The sequence below is a fragment of the Astyanax mexicanus genome, chromosome 1, assembly GCF_023375975.1.
Source record: "Astyanax mexicanus isolate ESR-SI-001 chromosome 1, AstMex3_surface, whole genome shotgun sequence".
Lineage (NCBI taxonomy): Eukaryota > Metazoa > Chordata > Actinopteri > Characiformes > Acestrorhamphidae > Astyanax > Astyanax mexicanus.
The window spans coordinates 89,515,142-89,535,870 of record NC_064408.1 but is presented as its reverse complement, the minus strand read 5'-3'; the positions used below and the strand labels follow the sequence as shown (position 1 = coordinate 89,535,870).

At 35.8% G+C, this 20,729-nt stretch overlaps 4 protein-coding genes across 7 annotated transcripts in view; 1 reads left to right on the top strand and 3 right to left on the bottom strand.

Annotated features, from left to right (window-relative positions):
- Nucleotides 1–719: 719 nt before the first annotated feature.
- On the top strand, nt 720–5,806 carry LOC103043161 (zinc finger protein RFP). The gene is made up of 6 exons (XM_007260126.4): nt 720–1,224; nt 1,396–1,491; nt 2,605–2,826; nt 3,065–3,090; nt 4,028–4,188; nt 4,845–5,806. Exons 1-6 carry the CDS (start codon nt 961–963, stop codon nt 5,513–5,515), a joined length of 1,440 nt encoding a protein of 479 aa, XP_007260188.2. The 5' UTR covers nt 720–960; the 3' UTR covers nt 5,516–5,806.
- A 1,297-nt stretch (nt 5,807–7,103) lies between these two features.
- On the bottom strand, nt 7,104–10,506 carry LOC103040706 (uncharacterized). The gene is made up of 4 exons (XM_007260118.4): nt 10,205–10,506; nt 9,220–9,330; nt 8,905–9,006; nt 7,104–7,773 (listed from the first exon to the last, which is right to left on the bottom strand). The coding sequence occupies exons 1-4, from the start codon at nt 10,394–10,396 to the stop codon at nt 7,681–7,683; spliced, it is 498 nt and encodes a 165-aa protein (XP_007260180.2). The 5' UTR covers nt 10,397–10,506; the 3' UTR covers nt 7,104–7,680.
- Nucleotides 10,507–10,734: 228 nt separating this feature from the next.
- LOC103041317 (uncharacterized) lies at nt 10,735–14,230 on the bottom strand. 2 transcript variants are annotated; one of them, XM_049485445.1, is made up of 5 exons: nt 13,986–14,221; nt 13,711–13,821; nt 12,626–12,700; nt 11,776–11,877; nt 10,735–11,684 (listed from the first exon to the last, which is right to left on the bottom strand). In XM_049485445.1, the coding sequence occupies exons 1-5, from the start codon at nt 14,178–14,180 to the stop codon at nt 11,595–11,597; spliced, it is 573 nt and encodes a 190-aa protein (XP_049341402.1). In that variant the 5' UTR covers nt 14,181–14,221; the 3' UTR covers nt 10,735–11,594. The 2 variants fall into 2 exon arrangements, with proteins under 2 accessions (XP_049341402.1, XP_007260182.1); XM_007260120.4 differs by lacking the exon at nt 12,626–12,700 and having other exon boundaries at nt 13,986–14,230.
- Nucleotides 14,231–15,078: 848 nt separating this feature from the next.
- slc4a2b (solute carrier family 4 member 2b) overlaps nt 15,079–20,729 on the bottom strand; it is a 33,843-nt gene continuing 28,192 nt past the window's right edge. For all 3 annotated transcript variants that reach the window (XM_007260119.4, XM_022684064.2, XM_049485443.1), the window contains 4 exons: nt 19,852–20,105; nt 18,873–19,042; nt 18,402–18,575; nt 15,079–17,512 (listed from right to left, as the gene is read on the bottom strand). In XM_007260119.4, the coding sequence (XP_007260181.1) occupies nt 17,432–17,512; nt 18,402–18,575; nt 18,873–19,042; nt 19,852–20,105 (679 nt within the window). In that variant the 3' untranslated portion in view covers nt 15,079–17,431. The remainder of the gene's footprint in view (nt 17,513–18,401; nt 18,576–18,872; nt 19,043–19,851; nt 20,106–20,729) is intronic.

The following is a 20,729-nucleotide window of genomic DNA, read 5'->3' as shown; positions in this document are numbered from 1 at the left end:
GAACTGGTAACATGATTTCGATTCAATTTAGGGTTGGGTGATGTCTCTTTAATTGGCAGATGACAATGTTCACAGGGAAACATCGCAATGGACGATGATATCGAGGGGGGTGGGTGTTGATTAGAAATAACTAAAAAACTGATTCACTATATTTTACTTATATTTACTATACATTTACTATAGACGAATAAAATATATACGCAAAAAAGGAAAAATAGGACACTTTAAAAAGATCATTAAAATGGATACATAAAAAATAAAGAATGTATATCTTATGAAGAAAAAAATAATTTAATCAATAAAATAATAAAAATATTTCAGATGAATAAAACAATAATTAATATAAAATAAAAACTCATTTAAAACACAATCAAAGGCTTTCTTATAGTGCGCAGAATAATAAAAGTTTCAGTTTCAGTTAGTTTCAGTTTCAAGTCATTGAAACAGCTCATCAAAACCTCAACCTTTCCTTTATATTTGACAATATTCGATTAACTTTACAGGTCCTTACTCATCTTCATTTATTTAACTAAACTGAGTTTTATATTATTGTATTATGTTATTTATATTATTATTATTATTGTAGCCTCGCGCTGAATTCAGCTCCGCGCTGCGGAAGAGCGAGAGAGAGAGAGAGCGAGAGAGAGAGAGAGAGAGAGAGAGAGAGAGAGAGAGCCCTTTCAGCCCTTTAATCCGGCCCTGCTGGTATGCCCGTCAACATGCCCGCATGTGTTCAACAGTTTCTGTTTGATGATGTCATGGAGGCAGAACTGATCTGTGACTGATAGAGATCGCCAACTTAAAAAGAAATTGGAACTTAAACAAGGAAATGAGCTCATGAGAGCCTCACTGACTTTATGAATATTCATTCAACCATTAATAGACACTAGGAGGAGCTAAATAGAGGAGAAGCTGAAGCAGTTTGGTCAGAAACTCAGAAAGTAGAGCATTGTAGTAATCATGAGTTCTTCACTCCACTCTTCTTCTTCATCATCAGCTCACTCTGACAGTTTATCAACCTATTCTTCAGCTTCGTCTTTCTGTTCTGCATCCTCTGGTATCAGCAGCTCCAGCAGTTCCAGTAGCTCCAGCACAAACTCCTCGAGTAACCTCCTCGTTTTCTGTAAGAACTGCAGAGAGCCTTTGTCAGCTGCGTGTCTGGCAGAAGGAAATCATCAGAAACACAAGTTCTTGAGTCTGCAGGATGCAGTGGTCAGTCAGACTGTGAGTATTATCTTTACATTTTTTTTTGTTTTTTAAGTAAAACATGTTTATGTGTAGAAGTAATAGAGACTATTGTTGCTCAATCTTTATCAGAACATAAGCCTCTAAAATCTGTGCTGTGAGAATCTATTACTCTGTTCTCAAGTTCAGAAATGTTACTGTATTTATCAGGAGAAACTCTCCAGAGATTCCAAACACCTGAAAAACATATACAAAACCTGCAAGAACATAAAGCCGAAGACATCCAAAGCCAGGAAACAATGCAATGTAAGAAAAAAGAGAACACACACACACACACACACACACACACACACACACACACACACACACACACACGTCTTTTAGTGAATAGTGGTAGTGCACAAAACCTTTAAAGATTATCTAAAAATCATTGGATAACATAAAGTTTCAAAACAGAACTCAACACATTCAAGCTAGATGAACATTTTAACACCTTTCATTTTTCAGATTTGTTTCTTAGGTTCAGTTAGGGGTTAACAAAATGCTGTCACACATACCTTGTTAGTTCTGGAATTTTAAACTTTTCCGGTTTGATCTGAACCAAAATAGCTGTAGCCAAATTTACTGTAAACCACAGTCTGGGCTAAAAGAGCTGAAAGAGCTGGTCTTAGTTCAGATGTACTGAGATATGATTCAGTTTGTTTGCCGTGTGAAAGCACTTTTCTAGATAATGTTATTTTTTAAAACAATTACAGGCCATTGAAGCAGGCTTTTGTCACCCACTGAACAATAGTAGATTAAAAAAAAGTTCTGGTGTTGTGCAGAAAACTTACACTCATTTTTGTGCAAGGGTGTTAAACAGCAATATGGGTGTGACAGCCACGACCCTTATTTATAAAAACAAATAAAAGGAATTTAAGGGCAATCTGTTACATTCACTCTGATGCATGATGCACATGCATGTTAAGGGGAGTTAACATCTGGCAGGGAGGAAGAATTCAGCACAAATTCTGAAAAGAAAACTCACTGAATTGACAACTTTCTACAAACCAACCAGTTTCTACAGGGAGACACAGCTCATGTAGGTAAAGATAGCAGGACATTACATAGTTCTTTAGTCTGCTTGCTAAACTACAGCATGTGACCAAAACTAATTGGACCATTTATTTATTTATTCAGTGTTAAAAATACATGAACCCTGGTCTGGACTTATCAATGTGATAATGCCTGTAATCTACACATTACTTTCAGTTTGGCATTTAGGACTAAGCTTCATAATGACCAACCTTTAATCTTCTACATTCCTAATCTATTAACCCTCAATCTCTCATATTATTAATTATGATTTTAAAGCAGCAATATATGTGGTAAACTGAAAAAAAATATATATATATATATATCTTTGATGTAATCCCCCAGGATACTTACGAGAAGGTTACAGAGACCATAGATGGCCTTTACCAAGATCTCTGGGCACTGCTGAGTCAGAACCAAATGCAGGCTTTGAACTTACTGGATGCCGAAAGAGAAACACTGAATAAAAGTCTCAGTCAGTTTGAATATCAGGATACATTAACAGACATTCAGGAAACAATTCAGCAGCTGGAGAACCAACACACAATGGAACAACAGACTCAACTGGTAAAGCTATTCTTTATTTAAGCTATTCTATTTCTTTAAAACAGTGATTATCAAACCTGGCTTGGGAGGCACCTTGCCCTGCACATGTATTGCTTACTTATTCTCATATTCTACCACAGCTGTTCCATTGAATTAGTTGATTAATTTATAAAAGTCATTTAAGGCTCTGATGTTGTTACAGTTGGAACCCTCTTTAGAATCATCTGGCACAGTGTTAACATGTTATTTCTCTTTATAGGATGACATCAAGAAACTGCAGGAGCGGTAAATATTACATTTCTTATCACTGTAGTGTAACATCCTGTTTGTTGGGTCTGTAAAGAGTGAGTTTTTTCACTTCTTGTTTCGTCTTTGTGTCTTTGTGTGAGTTTTGTTTTTTCTCCGGCCTAGTCCCACCTTCTTATCAGTGTTCCTACTGGTGTGTAGTTTGTTTCCCACCCCACCCCACAATTCTATTATAATCTTATGCATAATTACGACCAGTTTTTGCTTCTGCATCATATCTACACTTTAGCTTGACATGAACTTTCCTATAAATGTAAGATCAAAACAACTGTGATTGGTCCACTTCATAGCATTGTTTTGATTTTTCCACCATTTATACATTTAGTTCAGTCGGTTCTGATGTAACAACAGCTGTTTACACAATAAACTCAGATTTGGCTCCAATCATTTGTAGTACATCAAGAAAGTCAAAGGCCTAAAAAAAACCCTTGCCAGACTAGACTAACGTTGCATCAGTTTGTTTGCATCAGATCCAGATAGACTCACTCCTGCACAAGTATACACACTCACCATGTCATAGGCCATTTGTGCAGGCTATGGGGTACCCTCTGCCTTGATGAGATGCAAAATCGTAAATTGGCCTTTAATCCCATTTGTTTCTTTCATCTGGTCTTGCATGAACTTCTGTGTCAGCCTTGTTTGTTTGTTTGTCATATTCAGTTTTATATTTAGAAATAAAGTAGGTTAAGTCTAGAGACAGCTCAATTTAATGTTTTAAGAAACGTCGAGAAAAAAAGAAAATAACTGACCTCTTCCAAAAGCGAGAAATGGTTGATGAATGATTTTGGATTGGAGGGGCTGAAAATAAGAATAATAGTTTATCTTTTTTTATTTGTCATTAAGAAATATAATAGTATTTGTGTCTGGTCTATTTATAATACAATCATACACTGTTCATGCTTTTTCTTCATTTCAGTCTGGAAGACATGGAGAAGTTGTTTTCTGCTCTGACAGAAGAGACTGAATGTGATGATAATGCACAGAAAATGTTTGATGGCACAAGGATCAGAGCTTTGGAGGAGTCCGTCAAAATTATCTTCCAGAAGATCACAGAGCTCCTGCCTCAGCCTTGGGAGAGTGAGTAACATATATCATTCCTAAAAGTTTTTAATGAGTTTAAAGTCAAGTCAAGTAGTTTTATTGTCAATACTGCATATGTACAGGACATACAGAGAATTGAAATTACGTTGCTCTCCTTCCCAAATTTACAGCAGGTACAGATAATAGATATAATAAAAGAAAGGATGGGAGACACTATGAGTACAATACAGCAGGGACACAAATAGACATACATGAGACAGAAACAAGGTGCAGTAGTGGTGGGGGGAAATAGATATATAAATATAAGTAAAACTAAATAAGATATATAATCTAAAAGAGTGGGAGACACTATATGTACAATACAACAATACAATAAACAATAAACATGAGTAAGAAGAAAGACAATAGTGCAGTATTGATGGTGATTGAAATGGAATGACAGTATAAATAGAACCCATATAACAGTAGTGCAAATATGGTATATAGCTTAAGGCTGGTAAAGTGAATGAGTGCGTAAAGTACTTATAGTTCACAGTTTTTGCGGAATGAAAGTGCGTAATGACAGTGCATAATGACAGATGAGTGTAGATGGATTAAGTATATTTATTTGCATTAACAATGATATTATTGATAGTAGTAATATCAGAAAATGATGTCCTCAGTGTAGAACTAATCAGTTTTGCTCTCTGCAGTTTCAGATGCAATCACTTTTGACAAAGGGAAAAAGCACAATGCCCTGACGTTCTGTGAGAAGAGAATGCAGCTGTTCCTTCAAAACTCTACTTCCACTCAGACAAACAGACACACAGAGACATGGTGCAGCGCAGTGGCGGATAAGAGCTTCAATACAGGTCAGCACTACTGGGAGGTGGAGGTGGAGGGCAGTCAGAGCTGGTCGGTGGGGATAGTGTATGAGGACTGGCTGAAGAATAAAGAAAATCAGCTAAACCATCCTCTGGGCAGAGACTGTTCGTCCTGGGCCTTAGAGTGTGATGAAGGTGATCTGGTGGCTCTGCACAGTGATGAGGTCAGCGCAGTGAAGAGCTGCAGTGTGAGCAGGCTGGGGGTGTGTGTGGACTATGATAAAGGAAAACTGAAGTTCTATGATGTAAACTCAGCGAAGTGCCTGCATGTGACCGGATTTGACCCCTCAAAACCAGTTCACCCTGCCTTCAGCCTCCGAAAAACAGGCCTCAAAAAGACCTCTAGCCTCACCATCTGCAAACTCTTTCCCTCATCTGAGAACAGATATTTAGAGGACAATGAGGAGGAGGAAGACACCAGCAGAAACAATCTGAGAACTTCAGCTGATGACCAGGTTTCAGACCTGGCTGATTCTGTTCAGAGTCTTACACCAAACTAGGTGGACACTTTTCATCCACATTGTATCTACTTTATATTTCTATATATATCTGGGTCATTCTTTTGTTATATTCACAAAAAACTATAATTGTTTTTTGTGCTACTGTTAACAGTAATAAAGTCAATTGTACATAACATCTATTTGCTGTACAATACATAATTTCAGTAATAAAAAAACATTTTATAATTATGTCTGTTTCCTGGCCAACCCTTTATGGATTCTGTTAAAAATCCTAAATAAAGTCTACAATCATCTGATGTGCACCCAGTTTCTTCTGGACAACATTCCAATTAAATTTTTAGGATAAATCAACAGTATATCGGGCCAATATATAGTATAGGCCAAATATTGTAATATTGTGACCCCCTTTTTACTCTCTGTCTGGGAGTAGTTTGATATCGCAAAATATATGTGATTGTTATGGTTGGTAAATATTTATAATTAATATATTTATATGTATATATTATTAAATGTAATTATTTATTTATATGGATATGCTTTAATAAGTATATTATTTTTTTGTTACTTCTATTAATAGTTATCTGTAATAGTGATGGTGTGAATAGTGTGCTTGTTCAACTTGACTGCTAAATGATTCTCCACAAAGTAGACGGGAGAATGGGTTGGAAACAAGCGCCTTTAAAAAACGTGTAGAAAAAAGTCGAGAAACAGAACAAATGAAATGCCACAAATGGTGTATTCAGCTTTCAGCTTTCAACAAACCTAACTAAAACACAACCATACTCAAAACGCACTGTTCTCGCCTGTTACTTCTCTAACAATTTAAGTTACTGACGGCAGATAAACTCTCCCTTACTTTCAGTCTTGTCTTTGGTTTCTTTTAGGATTTTTTTTTATCTCTTGTAGTATAACTCTATAATTAACTCTGTCCTTCACCCCCCTGCTGGCAGTCCGCAGTGCAGCGCTGCCTATCACAAGTGATTTGAGTGTGCAAAAGTTATACCAAACAATTATTATCTATTTTAAACCCTGTTATGTTTTCTTGGTATGTCTACTGGGATGTAAAAAAAAAAACTGCAGTATCTTATGTCTGTAATTTTGCTATAATGAACCCCACCTACGAGATGCAGGGAGGGAACTGTGATGTTGTTACTTGGGGTACAGTTCAGAACAGCTTGAGACGGTTCTCAAGCCAGGTCCCTCCTGAGCTAGGTGAGTGATAAAGATGAGGGTGGTGATGGGGTGGAGGCGGGTGCGAGGTCGAAAGTCATGAAGGTGTGGAGCACCTGGGAGGTATATATATAGGACCAGGGGTAGGAGCTTGGGAACTTGAGGCGTGGTTCATATCCCAAAATTTAGTTAATTCTTAACAACACTTATTTTAAATCAAATCAAATTTATTTGTACAGCGCATTTTACAACTCAAGTCAAATGTTTCATTTTGTTTGATTTCATTATCAGAAAAAAATATATGTTATATTTGTATATGTTTATATCACTAAAAAAAATATTATATTTTGTGTGTTATTCAGAACAAGGAAATGTTTTGGATAGTTTGGGTTGTTTTGGCAACCCGATTGATTAAATAATACAGACTGATGGATAATGAGGTCAATCAACCACAATAAAGAATAAAGAAAGTTTAATTTTATTGTAATTGTGACAATAAGTGGCATTATACATATTAAGAAGAATAATAAATGTTGAGTTTATACTGCAAAATTCAGAAGAAAATAAAATCACTATCAATGTGTAACAGAGTGCCACATTTCTGACCATTTAAAAAACACAGTTAAACCCAGTATTTGTTTCTGTGCACTTTACTTATTGCAGTCTGACACCAACTGAATCAAAGAAAAAAATATATATACGAACACCCCAACTTGCAAGTGCAAACTTTAGATAAATAACTTAAATCGTGTTTCTCTTAAATGTTTCTCTTTTTTTTCTGTAAAAGGACAATACATTTTTTATGCAACCGTTTATTTTTTTTAAGTAGCTTTACTGCTTAGCACATTATTACCAAACCTGTTATGACAATTTATTACACAGTGTCATCATGAGCCCATCATTAAGAGGTGATCTGTGTATACAGGGTGAGGGTGAACAGTGTGGGTGTGCAGGGGATGATATGTGTGTTTGTAAGGGGTGATCAGTGCATTTGTGCAGAGGATAATCAGTGTGTATCCAGCGGGTGTGAAAGTTTAGTTCTTGTTCGTTTTCACCAGCAGCACGGAGGCAGAGCCGCTGCTGTAGCTCATTTTGTTGCAGGTATCTATTCTGTTAGTAACCATCTCCTGCAAACAAAACACAATAACAAACAAAACACATTAATAACAAACAAAACACACAAACAGGAAGCAAGCGATCACAGACATAAAACAAATGATCACAAACAAAACACAACACAAATTCACTAATAAAACATGCCATCACAAAAAGACAATCAAACCAAACGCATGATCCATAACAAAACATATGATCCCGAACAAAATACAATCACAGTTAAACCAAACACAGAATCGCAAACAAAACCCACAAACAAAATTCTCTTCACATTTCAACAGATTTTATAAATCACACAATAAAAACTAATGTGGAGGAGGACTGTATATAATGATTGGATGACCAAACGTCCTGTCTACCTACCACATGTTCTTAATATTAGCCAAGCTGTAGGTGTAAGCTAGCTAGCTAGTGTTTTGCTATAGTGAACCCTGCCTACGCGATGCGGGGAGGGGAACTGTGATGATGTTGCTTGGGGTACAGTTCAGAACAGCTTGAGACGGTTCTCAAGCCAGGTCCCCCCCCGCAGCTAGGAGTAACGAAGATGAGTGATGAAGATGAGAGTGAAGATGAGGGTGGTGATGGGGTGGAGGCGGGTGCGAGGTCGAAAGTCACGTAGGTGAGCACCTGGAAGGTATATATATATATATATATAGGACCAGGGGGAGGAGCTCGGGAAATTGAGGCGTGATTCATATCCCAAAATTTTGTTAATTCTTAACAACACTTATGTTTGAAGGTGTCTAAAAAGTTTTATCTGGTCTGAATTTGCTTTCAAACGAGGCATGTTTTATATTATGTAATGCAGCTTGTTAAAAGTATTTGTGTTTATTTGTACTTTATGAGAAACTCTTTAACTTCTACTCTATTTATGTTACTTTAAAATAAGCTTTTTGTTTTGATAGTTTTGAGAAAATCACCCACCTGTTTGTAGTTTACTTGGGGGTTGTTTTAGAGTTCTAGTGCAGTCTTGCCTCAGGCTTGTTTGTGAATTCCAGTAAATCAGGTCAGATAACTGGATTAAACTGGCTGCTGCTTCTGTAGTGTGTGTGTGTGTGTGTGTGTGTGTGTGTGTGTGTGTGTGTGTGTGTGTGTGTGTGTGTGTCTGTATGGTCTAAAGTGCCAAAGTAAAGCTGACTGACCTGGGTCAGAGTGGGTTTGTAGACACAATGAATGTTGGGCTTCGGAGTTTCTTCAATTGCTCCATTAAAAGTCTTGAAGCAGATTCCACAGTCAATCACCGGCTATTCAACACAATAATAAGAACATGACAGTAATAATGATGATCATAATCAACATCAATTTTATCATAAGAATAATAAAAATAACACAAATAGCTAAACATGTTTATTTAAAAATAATTTTATAATTAAAAGATTAATTATATTTTGACTGAATATTTCTGCTTTAGAAGTCTGCAGATGTTCTGCTGTGTGTGCTGCTGTGTGTGAACTCACTCTGTCGTCTCTGAAGGCACACTTGGAGTGATTTGCGTCCGCGGTTCCTCTGCGACACGTAGTGGGTTTAAGGAGGAAGTGATGGTACAGAAACTTCGCCCCAAATCCTGCCTGAAACCAGCACACTTCCACTTTACCAACCACAGCTCCCAGTAACACACAATTACATACATGCTCCTACTGTATATACATACACACACGTATATTGCAAGTAATACCAGACCTGCTATTAAAAAAGACAGTCTGAATAGATGTATTATCAGACCACATATCAATAATGTAAATTTGGACTAGTCACATTTTATCCTTTATTTATATGCAATTTTACTGTATTATTTGTATGTGTACATTTTTATTAGTAGAAATCAAGACTGTAATTCTGACTAGTAAAAGATCCAAGTCCACAGATCCATAAATTAAGATTTCAGATATGTGCTGTTTTAAATTTCTACAGATTTTTTATATTATATTATATTATATTATATTATATTTTTTATACTATAATTATAGTAATGACAATCATTATCTAAAATGCCAGTTTTTGCCAATCAGAATTACAGTGGAGTTATCTGGAATTTATAACAAAAATACAATTTATACTAGTAACAAAGTAATTATAAATAACTAACTCTAAAGATTACATGGGTCAAAACAAAATTCTAGATAAGGGAGAGGGGAATTCCATGTAAATCAGTGACAACATATGAGTAGTCAATATTATATTAAGGCTATGTCTTTATTACTGTATATATATAAATTATTACTAGTAAATATCTCATAACTAATATCAGAAATAAGTTTGTGTTAGTAAAACAAGTTTTACAGAGATCTGTAACTTGACTGTAACTTTTAGCCCTTCTGGTTAGGACTTGTTGGTGTGATTTAGCTGGTAGGCTAAAAGGCCTGTCGTACACTCAAGTTTTAAAAGAGTGTGTAATGTCTAAGTGTATCATGTGAAGGAAGTGACTTTAAAGATCAGACTCACATCAATGTCAGACTTCTCCAAACTTTTGAAGAACAGAAAGTGCTGCTGGATGGTGCGATGGGAGTTGATTTGGTTGACGGCGAGTTCGATTCCTTTCCTGTGGGATTCTGGGAGTTTATCGAAATCTGTTTGAGCTTCAGAAGAACTGAAAGCTCCACAGATCAGAGCCAACAGCAGCAGTACCACAGCCATGACCTCCGACTGACCAGCAGATCCGATTCTGACTTTCTGCCTCTGTCTGATTTTGACCGAGTCCTCCTGGTGTCCCACAATTCTGAAGGAGAAAAACTTACGTAACCCCCTCTCTTTCCCTCTCTCTCCCTCCCTCTCTCTCTCTCTCTCTCTCCTTATTTCAACATTCTTTTGCTGCATAAACATGCCCATCACGTAATCCCCCACCCCCCTGTCCACTAACCCTTTCCTAGACATCGGCATACACTGCCCTCTTCTGTAACCAAATGAGCAACATCCGAGAGATCTCAACAACATCTGTCAACATTAATGAAGAGATGACAGACAGACAGACAGACAGATAGATAGACAAAGTCTTTATTGATCCCAACCCACTGTGCAAAAGGACACTGGGCCAGATCCGTTTTGACTTGTGCAGGATCCGGGCCAGATCGCTTTTGCTATCTGGGAAAGGACATTTAGCAAATGTTCTTTATTGATTATTAACAAAGCAAATATTTTTGGCAACACTTTTTTAGATGGTCCATTAAAAATGCCTCAAAGATGCTCGCCTAACATTCAACTAAGAGAAAACTATATGTCTACTAAATGCAACATAACCCTAAGTTGAATGTTAACAGTTATCTATAGAACACAACCTTAAACCTAACCCTGCCTCAAAGTTAAACCTCATGAATCAACCCTTATATCTAACCCTAACACATAGCTTAACCTAAACCACTAAACCTAAAATGTTAAGATTACAGTTTGGGTTAGGGTTGATTATAGGGTTACATTCCATAGAGAGTCATTTACAATCACCTTTGAGCATCTTAAGCATCTATGAGGCATCTCCAATGGACCATCCAAGTAAAGTGTAAACATATATTTTTTTCTATTACAGAGCAATTAAACATATTTAAACATTTAAACATACATTAAAGCATATGTAATAATGAAAATGAGAAAGCAGTGTCTATTACAGAGCTATATAGGCCACAAAGTAAGCAAATAAGTCATATTTTTTTAATGAACTATAAATGTAAATTATTCATATTCATTTATGTCTCATTATTACAGTGTTGTTCTTTATTGCGGCTAAATTATTAAACTGCAGATCTTGTAGACAGATCTTGTGTGTTTATAATAATTACGTAAACAACTGTAAAATCACAGCAAACAGGAAATGCCGTCTCTGAAATGCAGGATGTGGAATCAGCTACGGTTTCCCGATGGAGGTCAGAAGAGTAGCCGTTCCGCTGCCATACACCCCCTTCTGACAGTGCTCCACACGACCCTTCTTCATCTCCTGCCATCCAATAATAATAAAGTGTTACAGCTTTTGTACAAAGATTCACTCTCACTTTATTTAAAAACAACATAAGTATTTGTAAGCGAACCTCGGTCAGCGCAGGTTTATGGACACAGTGGACATAGGGTTTAGGATCTTTCTCGATTTCCCAAGCATGTGTCTTATAGCAGATAGCACAGTCGATAAGAGGCTGCAATCAAACACAGAGGGAGAAAGAGAGAGAGAGAGAGAGAGAGAGAGTATATTAAACTGCAAGGCCAACCATAGTACATATATCTAAACTATGTCTCAAGTTTAAACACATTTGTTTGATTATGTGATGATGTGATCATTCGTTAACTTTAAACACTCCATCACTCTTCAACTTATTACTTATAAAATATGAAGACTCAATTGACCACTCAGCTAAAACACTCACACAATCACTCCTTAAATATGAAGACTCAATCGATCACTCCTCAACTATAAACACTCCATCACTCTTCAATCACTCCTGAAATATAAACACAGGCCTTTAGCCCAGAGAAGTTCATGTGTCCAGCTAAACTATTTTTGAGAAGTCCATTTCTATGTATGATTGGCATGTCACAAGTGGTTTCAGGTAAACAACATGCCGCTTCTCAAAAGGTCATATTTACATATATGGTAAAGCTGTAAATAAGGTGGTTGGAATTCTTTAGGTATGAGAGCTATAGGAGTGACTGTGAGGGACTATTTAAACGGTTTAGACCACAAGACGGAGAGAGAGAAACCTGGGACACCGAGAATTGACAAGCTCTCTCCCACACTTTGCTTCTGATTGAAATAAATATTATTCCAGTTAAGAGGACAGTGTGCACTGAGTTTTATTTCATGAAACAACAGCCTTCCAAGAACACCCAAAGAGGAGTCCACAAGAAACAAGAAGACACAACAATCACTCAGCTATAAACACTCACACAATCACTGCTGAAATATGAAGACTCAATCGTTTTCTCTTCGACTTTAAACACTCCACTACTCTTCAGTTGCTCCTGAAATGTGACAGTTTTAGCACTCAATTATAAACACTCTCACAATCATATATGAAGACTAAATCAATCACTCCTCAACTATAAACACTTCATCAGTCTTCAAATATATAAATACTCACACAATTACTCCTTACATATGAGACTCAATCGATCACCCCTAACTGTTAATACTATGATCACTCAACTATAAACACTGACTCAATCTCTCCTTAAGTATAAACACTTGATCACTCCCCAACTATTAACACTTACTTGAGAACTCCTCAAATATAAACATTCATCCACTCAACTACAAACTAAAAAGTGATCTACAATCAAATACAAACACTCATTCAATCACTCTTTTACCATAAACACTAATGTGTTCACTCCTCAACTATAAACACTACTGCATCACTCTTATACTATTAAAACTCACTTAATTGCCTTCAAACACTCACACGGTTAGTCTTTAACCTAATATTTAAAGCAATTATTCTTAAACTATAAACACTCAATTATGTCTCAGCTTTCAACACTCACTTGATCACTCTTCAGCTATAAACACTCACACAGTCATTCCATAACATGACTTAATCACACATTTGCTTCATTACCCCTCAACTATAACAGTCACTTGATTACTCCTATAAGTCTGTAAACCTGCAGGAGAACTGCTTAAATTTAAACACTTACAGCTAAATTTAAACACTTACAGCTCGATTACAGCTAAACCATAAATATGCGCTTACTTATTTCTTCTCTTCCTTCTCTAGTTCAAACAATCACTTCTCAGTTATGAATACCAGAGATCACTCATAACCTATAAACACTCAAGTGATCACTACATATATAAACTCTATCTAACTCACACCTTAACTTAAAAATCTCACTTGTTCAACACAAACACTTACTTAATCACTTGTAAAATAACTATAAACACCTAGATGATAACTCCTAAAAACTTTAAACACTTACAAATTAGAGTTATAAACTCTAAACAAGATCACTATCCAAATGTGAACACTCACTCGATCGTTCCTGAATGCACATGTTTTTGGGTCAGCATTCTCGGTTCCACGGCTGCATTTTGTGGGTTTGAGGTAAAAATGTTGGTAAATATAGATCACACCAAACCCGGACTGCAGAGAATAAAACAGATGAACACGTTATACATTTATTCATTTCTTTTCTAGGAATCTTAGTTTAAATCATTAGTATATGAATTAAGTGAATATAACAGAGAAAATAATACAAGTAGAATAAAATCAATTCTGTCTGTAACAGTTAAAAACGGTACAGAAACCTCGATGGAAGACTGTTCCACAGTTTTGAAGAAGAGGAAATGGTTCTGGAGTCCGGTGTGTGAGTTGACCTGCTGGACTGCTAGATCGATTCCTTTCTGGAAGACCTCTTTGAGTTTAGTGGAGTCGCTCGGAACTTCTGAAGAGCTCAGAAAGATCAGAGCAGCAAAAAGCAGCACTCGTAGCAACACAGCCATCTTTTCCTCTGAGCTGCCTCAGTGATGCGCCTGAACCCGTTAAACATTAAACTGTGGAACAAGTCTCTGCCTGCAGGAGTTTCAGAATTGAGCAACACAGAATGACCTTTTGTTCTGTTTTTCTCTCCAGTGTTTACTGCTAAATCTGCTAAAGCTGGAAAACAACAGCATTCTTTAAAATCCTAAAAGAGCAAACAGTGGGGAACCTCTTCATGCTTTCTGCATTCTGAATAAGGATTTTCCACTGAAAATAAAAAAAATATTCTGTTGTTAGGCCTAATCCCTGTTCGGGAAACTGACCCTATAAAATTTCTGTTACAGTTCCCCTTATTGCTGATTCATTACATTCTAAAACATGATTATGTGTCAGCTGAACTGGTATTTTAATCTTTAGTTAAATTACTGACCAGTACAACTAAATAAAATGATCTCAATGAATAGAGGAACCAAATCAAACAAAGCACAGGCATTTTGAGAAACTTGCTTGTTTACATATAATTTATATAAAGTTGTTTACAAATAATAAAGGTTCTCCCCTACAGTGCCTTGAACATTATCTACAGTTTAACTACAGGAATATGCTGTTAGTGTTGGAACCTTGTAATAATTTCCACAATATTGTTTCAATTGTTTCTTTGATTAGGCCTATACTTACATACTAAAGCTAATAAAATAAAAACTGTTATCTGCAAACTGCCCACAATAGTGGACATAATCGGGTTGTCTGAACAAAACTTTGTTTAATTGAATAAACTTAACATGCTACATATTTAGAACTTGACTTAACATATTTTTTCAGTGTTATAACACACTGACTGTCTTGTGCTTCATGGTATCTCATCAGTTCTTTGTCTTTAATCTGTAAAAAAAAAAAAGCTATGAAATTAAACACAAAGAATTTTCATAAATAGAAACTTTATTTTATTTGACATTAAAATTAAATCTTAGCAGTAAATACTGTACAGAAAACATCAGGAACATTCTGAAAAAAAAACAGACATTCCTAAAATCTGGCAGTGAGTAAATAGGATTTATTCCCCTTTAATCCAAACGAATAACTAATAACTCTCTGTGCTGTTTACAGTTACACATAGTGTTATCTAGTAAACAACAATATAAAAAATACACAAATTTTCTATTCATTCATTCATAAAGTATTTCATTCATTTATCACCACAGAAATCCAGATTTCGTTAAACACATTAGACACATTCAGAAAAGACTTCTTTTACATTCAGTCAGATCATCATCATCATCATCCTCATAGCTTTGACCTTCACCAGTTTTCAGATGATTACAAAAGATGATTACTCAGCTAAACCTTAAAATAACCCTAAAACAAGTCTGTTTTAGTCAACAGTAACACATACTTCATTAATAACTTATATCTCATAATAACTTACACAGTTATGCCCTTCATAAAGTAAGATTGTCTACATGTTCACTCTGTGTTATCAGAATCATCCATTACATTTATAGACATTAATATAACAATCCTAAACAACCGATTAACAGCACATTATTGTCAATATGTAATTAATGTTTATAAGAGCACTTAATAAAGCACATAAATACATTTCCAAAATATAATAAATCATAGTTATTTTATAATTTATAATAATTTATAACCACAAGTATCTAAAGATTATTTTAGATTAAATAAATAAAATAAAAGCATTTATAAGAAGATTCAGAGGCACATGCAGGTTTGTTGCAAGCCACAAAATTCTGAGAAATGAACCAGAAAATTCTGAGCTTGACAACATTCATTTAATGATGAATTACTTTGAAGTGAGTGTGAGTAAGTGTGTGGGTGGAGCTGAGAAGGGAAGAGGATGGTGTGGCGGCACATGACTGGCCTTGTGATCAGCAGTAACGTCGAATGTTAGTACAGAAAAGGACCAAACAGCAGACATGCCAAAACATTTACACTTTTTAAAACAAAGTGTAAATAATGTTTTTAACCAATGTAAAATCATATTTACATTAACATTTATTTAATGACCATATTAACAATATTACTGTAGTAATTTATATTTGAATCTGTCAATCTGTTTGAAAGATTTAGTTGGTAAAAGTGAACAATACTATTTATTTAGAACGAGTTAAGTAGTTTATGTGTTAGGACAAATTTCAGTAGATTAAATCCATTATTTACAATAGGGTTGGAAATATTGAAAATGTTGGAATGTCTGCATGTAGAAATGTTGGAAATGTTGAAAATGTTGGAAATATTGGATTGTTGGAGTTTTATTATGTAGAACTGTTGGAACTTTAGTTTGTAAAAATGTTGGAAATATTGAAATGTCAGTCGGTAGAAATGTTGAAACGTCAGTATGTAAAAATTTTGGAAATGTTGGAATGTCAGTATGTAGAAATGATGGAAATGTTGGAATGTCAGTATGTAGAAATGATGGAAATGTTGGAATGTCAGTATGTAGAAATGATGGAAATGTTGGAATGTCAGTATGTAGAAATGATGGAAATGTTGGAATGTCAGTATGTAGAAATGATGGAAATGTTGGAATGTCAGTATGTAGAAATGATGGAAATGTTGGAATGTCAGTATGTAGAAATGTTGGAAATGTTGGAACGTCAGTATGTAGAAATGATGGAAATGTTGGAATGTCAGTATGTAGAAATGATGGAAATGTTGGAATGTCAGTATGTAGAAATGATGGAAATGTTGGAATGTCAGTATGTAGAAATGGAAATGTTGGAACGTCAGTATGTAGAAATGTTAATTTTTGGGGGAATTTTAAATTGTAAAATAAGATGTAATCTTCAGCTCTGTCTGCACACAGACTAACAGTAGTTACATCATCATCATCACCACCTCCAGTATTATTGAACAGAACATGATGAAACAGAGTGGAACTGCTTATTAGTTGGCCTGGTGGGGAATGAGGGGATGTGGTTGTGGTTGTTTTTGGCAACAGTGTAAATACACAAACAGCAATCATCTGCATATACAGAGCTACTGATTCTCTCTCTCACACACACACAGACACACACACACACAAACCTCTAGTTGACCCTTTAATCTCTTTATGAGATTAAAATGAAACAAACTGTAGAAACAGTTTAATATAAATAAAACTCCAGTTAATCAGAAATCTTTATAAACGGCTGTTAATCTGAGACTTAATAACATAACATTAGATTTTTACACAGCAACTCAGATGCCTGATAAACGGACAAACAGAGGCAGAGGTGGGAGGAAGAAAAGAAGGATGGGCAGATGGTGGGTCTCACACAGGCATGTGCATCTCTGTGTACTCATCCTGTCCCTCTTTCTCATCAAACGTCGGCTCTGCTTCGTCTGCGTCCAGCTGCAGGACAAACACGGAGGACAATTATAAAATATTCATATAAACAATTAAACCCTTCCAATAAATAACCATATACTATCTTTTTCTACATTTTCTTTCTTTTTTTAAGTTTGGACAACTATTATTAAAAAAATAAATGCGCTTAATGTGGATTTATGTAGAAATTTCCTCATTTATTAAAGCAGTTTAAATAAAAAAAAAATCTCCCAAATAATAGAAATGGTTACTATAAGGTTATTTGTTAGAAGGGTTCAATGAATAGTAATCAACTGTACTTTAGTATATTAGTATTTCACTACTGTAGTATTTTCACTTACTTTCAGTAATTTATGTAGTTTTATGTATGTAGTTCAGTGTTTTTGTAAATTATAATTTTAGACGTAGTCAACATAACTACTCAGAGGATAATTTACCTCCAGATGATAGGGGACTGCTGTGAGTATACATTTCATCTTCCCATTTAAACATAAGTGAGCATAAGTGATTTTCTGTTCTAGCTGGTGTTTTAATATCACTGACAACATTATTGTGCTTTTTATATGTTATTGTTGAAATTGTTTATCTGTTTTAATTTGAAAGCAGATTTGTTTGCACTAAGCAACTGTTATTATAATCAGAGTTGGGGCTGTTGCTTTTGCTATTGTGTCTTTGGCCTTAGCGGAAGGTTATATTACCTTCTTTAGGTATATTTTTTCTACGCCAACATTCTGTAGACTAGGCAGTCCTGAGTCTTATGAGGATGGGTGAGTGTCACTTATTCTAAAAAGACTATTTTGAAGGACTTGCTAAGACCACTGAAATAAGTATTAACCTAAAAGACCTAAATAAGTCCAAATAAGTGCAAATGAGTCCTGTCTTTGCGCACATTTCAAAACATTAGTTTACTCACACACTGCATCTCACGGGTGCTGAAGATACGTGGTAACAGGAACATTTTAAGAGGCACAGTGAGGATGAGGACGAAGGGAAAGGCCAGCGAGGCTGAAGTCGACATCACCGCCCACAATGCTGCCAAACATACCACCTGCAATGCTGTGAACAGGTGCATGCGCAGGGTCCGCACCTGCCCAAAACATAGACCATTTCAGTCACGGTCAACCCAGACTTCATTTCAGCGTTAAGACCCAAAACACTGTGTATTAACTAGCTTCCACACTCTGGATATTTACTGTATATTCTTACTGAACTGATCACTCTTTACTTATGAACTAAAGATCCAGCCAAACACTGTACACCATACATACGACAAATTAAGACACTCTCTAATAGTTATAGACTGCAATGTAATTCTAGCACCGCTGATATTTTGTAATGTTTTATATTGTCTCTTTTTGTGCAGTAATGAATGTGCTGTGCTGACCTTGCGGACATAGGTGTGGTCAGGATGGTATTTTGGAGGCATAAGAAGAAGCTGCATGCGCTCAGTCAGCTGGATCCCGTTTAATGACATCACGCCCATATAGAGGAAAATCCCAAACAGGACAGCAATAGGGATCTGCCTCAGGAGATCTCCAATCACTATAGACAGACCTGCAGAGACAGACCGGGTGAATTCATCTACATTCTACAACAACACTGCTGACCATTTACTACTCAGAAGTAATTAAACAATAAACATCTGAGACACTGAAAAAAAAGATAAGATGTAATCTTTTGTAATCTAAATGTAATTACTGTGGTTAAAATAAATATACCTGTAAAATAGGTCATAAAATTATATATATACATATAAACTAATAATCTGTGTTTTTATTAACACTTTCTTATGTTAATGAACATTTTAAAAGCAATCCTCTGTTCTCTGTTGGACACACAACTGAGGTATCATTGGACAGTGCAATATGTGTTCTTTACAGTACAGTAGGATTTAAATAATTGCATAAATCGTGCTTGGCTTAAAGGTCCCAGACTGACAGAACATTTGTGCCAGGTTTTAGGAGAATAAGCCTGCAGAGGTGCAACAACTACCAAACAACGCTGACTGATTAAAAAGAGATTATAAAACTAAAAACAATGCAGAATGATGGCTGCTGTAGTGAATAGACATGAAAACAGTGGATGGTCAATTTATAATTGTTAAATCAGTGTTTATAATTGTTCAATCAACAACAAATAAATAAGGAAGTCATGGCTGTAAACTTTTGTGTAAATCAGAAGTATTAATAAAGTATTTCTTGCATTTGTTGCAGTAACAGCTTCTACTTCTCTGTAAAAAATATAACACTCAATGTTGAAACGTTGCTGTAATAAATATTTGATTGTTTTAAAAGCAGAGCATCAGTCAGATCAGGTACGGTTTTCACTCGATATAAACAAGTACAATCATGCTAATGACCCACCTACGAGAATAGCCACCAGAAGTCCTGTGACCCTTTGCTCTTTGACCTCTTGGATGCGAGGCTTGTCACCAGGGGCGACGGCTTTGCTCATCACAGTCAGGGCGTTGACATGGGTCACAGATCGGACCGTCGCTGCAGCCATCCAGGGCAGTCCAAAAAGAGCACAGATTCCTCCCATAGCCACGATGACCAGCAGATCAAGATGGAACCCAGAACCTTTAATCAGCATTCGCTCCTTCTTACTGACGATCAGCCTGAAAACAAGAAAGACCTCCACCACTTTATTAACAATCCAGAGAAGGTAATTAAATACAAAGCTAGTTATTCAAATATATATAGTTGTTATTTATTAAATATATGTTAAAATAAACTACAATGGCAATGATGCCTGTAATAATCAATCAAACTAAATCGGTTTATATTTAGACAAAAATTTCGTAGGTATTCTCTTAGATTCTTTACTGATCAATGTTCAAGGTCAAGTCACAAGAGAGTAACATGTTGTAAGGGGTAAGAAATGCAAGGGTACAACCAGGGGTGTCACTAGCCCTTTTTAGGGGGGCTAAGGTACCCCTAAAAAAGGAGTCCCATGACCCCTAAAAGTTTTTTTGTTTGACTTTTTAAAAGAATTTAAGAATGCAAATGCAGCTCCCTTGCAGTGCAAAAACACAATCACTTTCTCTCCATGTTGCTGCACACCGGGTGCACACAGGCACATAAAATTAAACAGCACTCTTTATTCACTCTGTTGTTGATGCCTTTTTAAATTTAGTACGCTAATGCTTGAGGCTGATAATCAGACACTGGTTAAACTGGAATGAGAGAGGCTAGCTGTGGTGCTGTTGGTCAGTTTGTGTGTTATATTAAAGATGAGATGC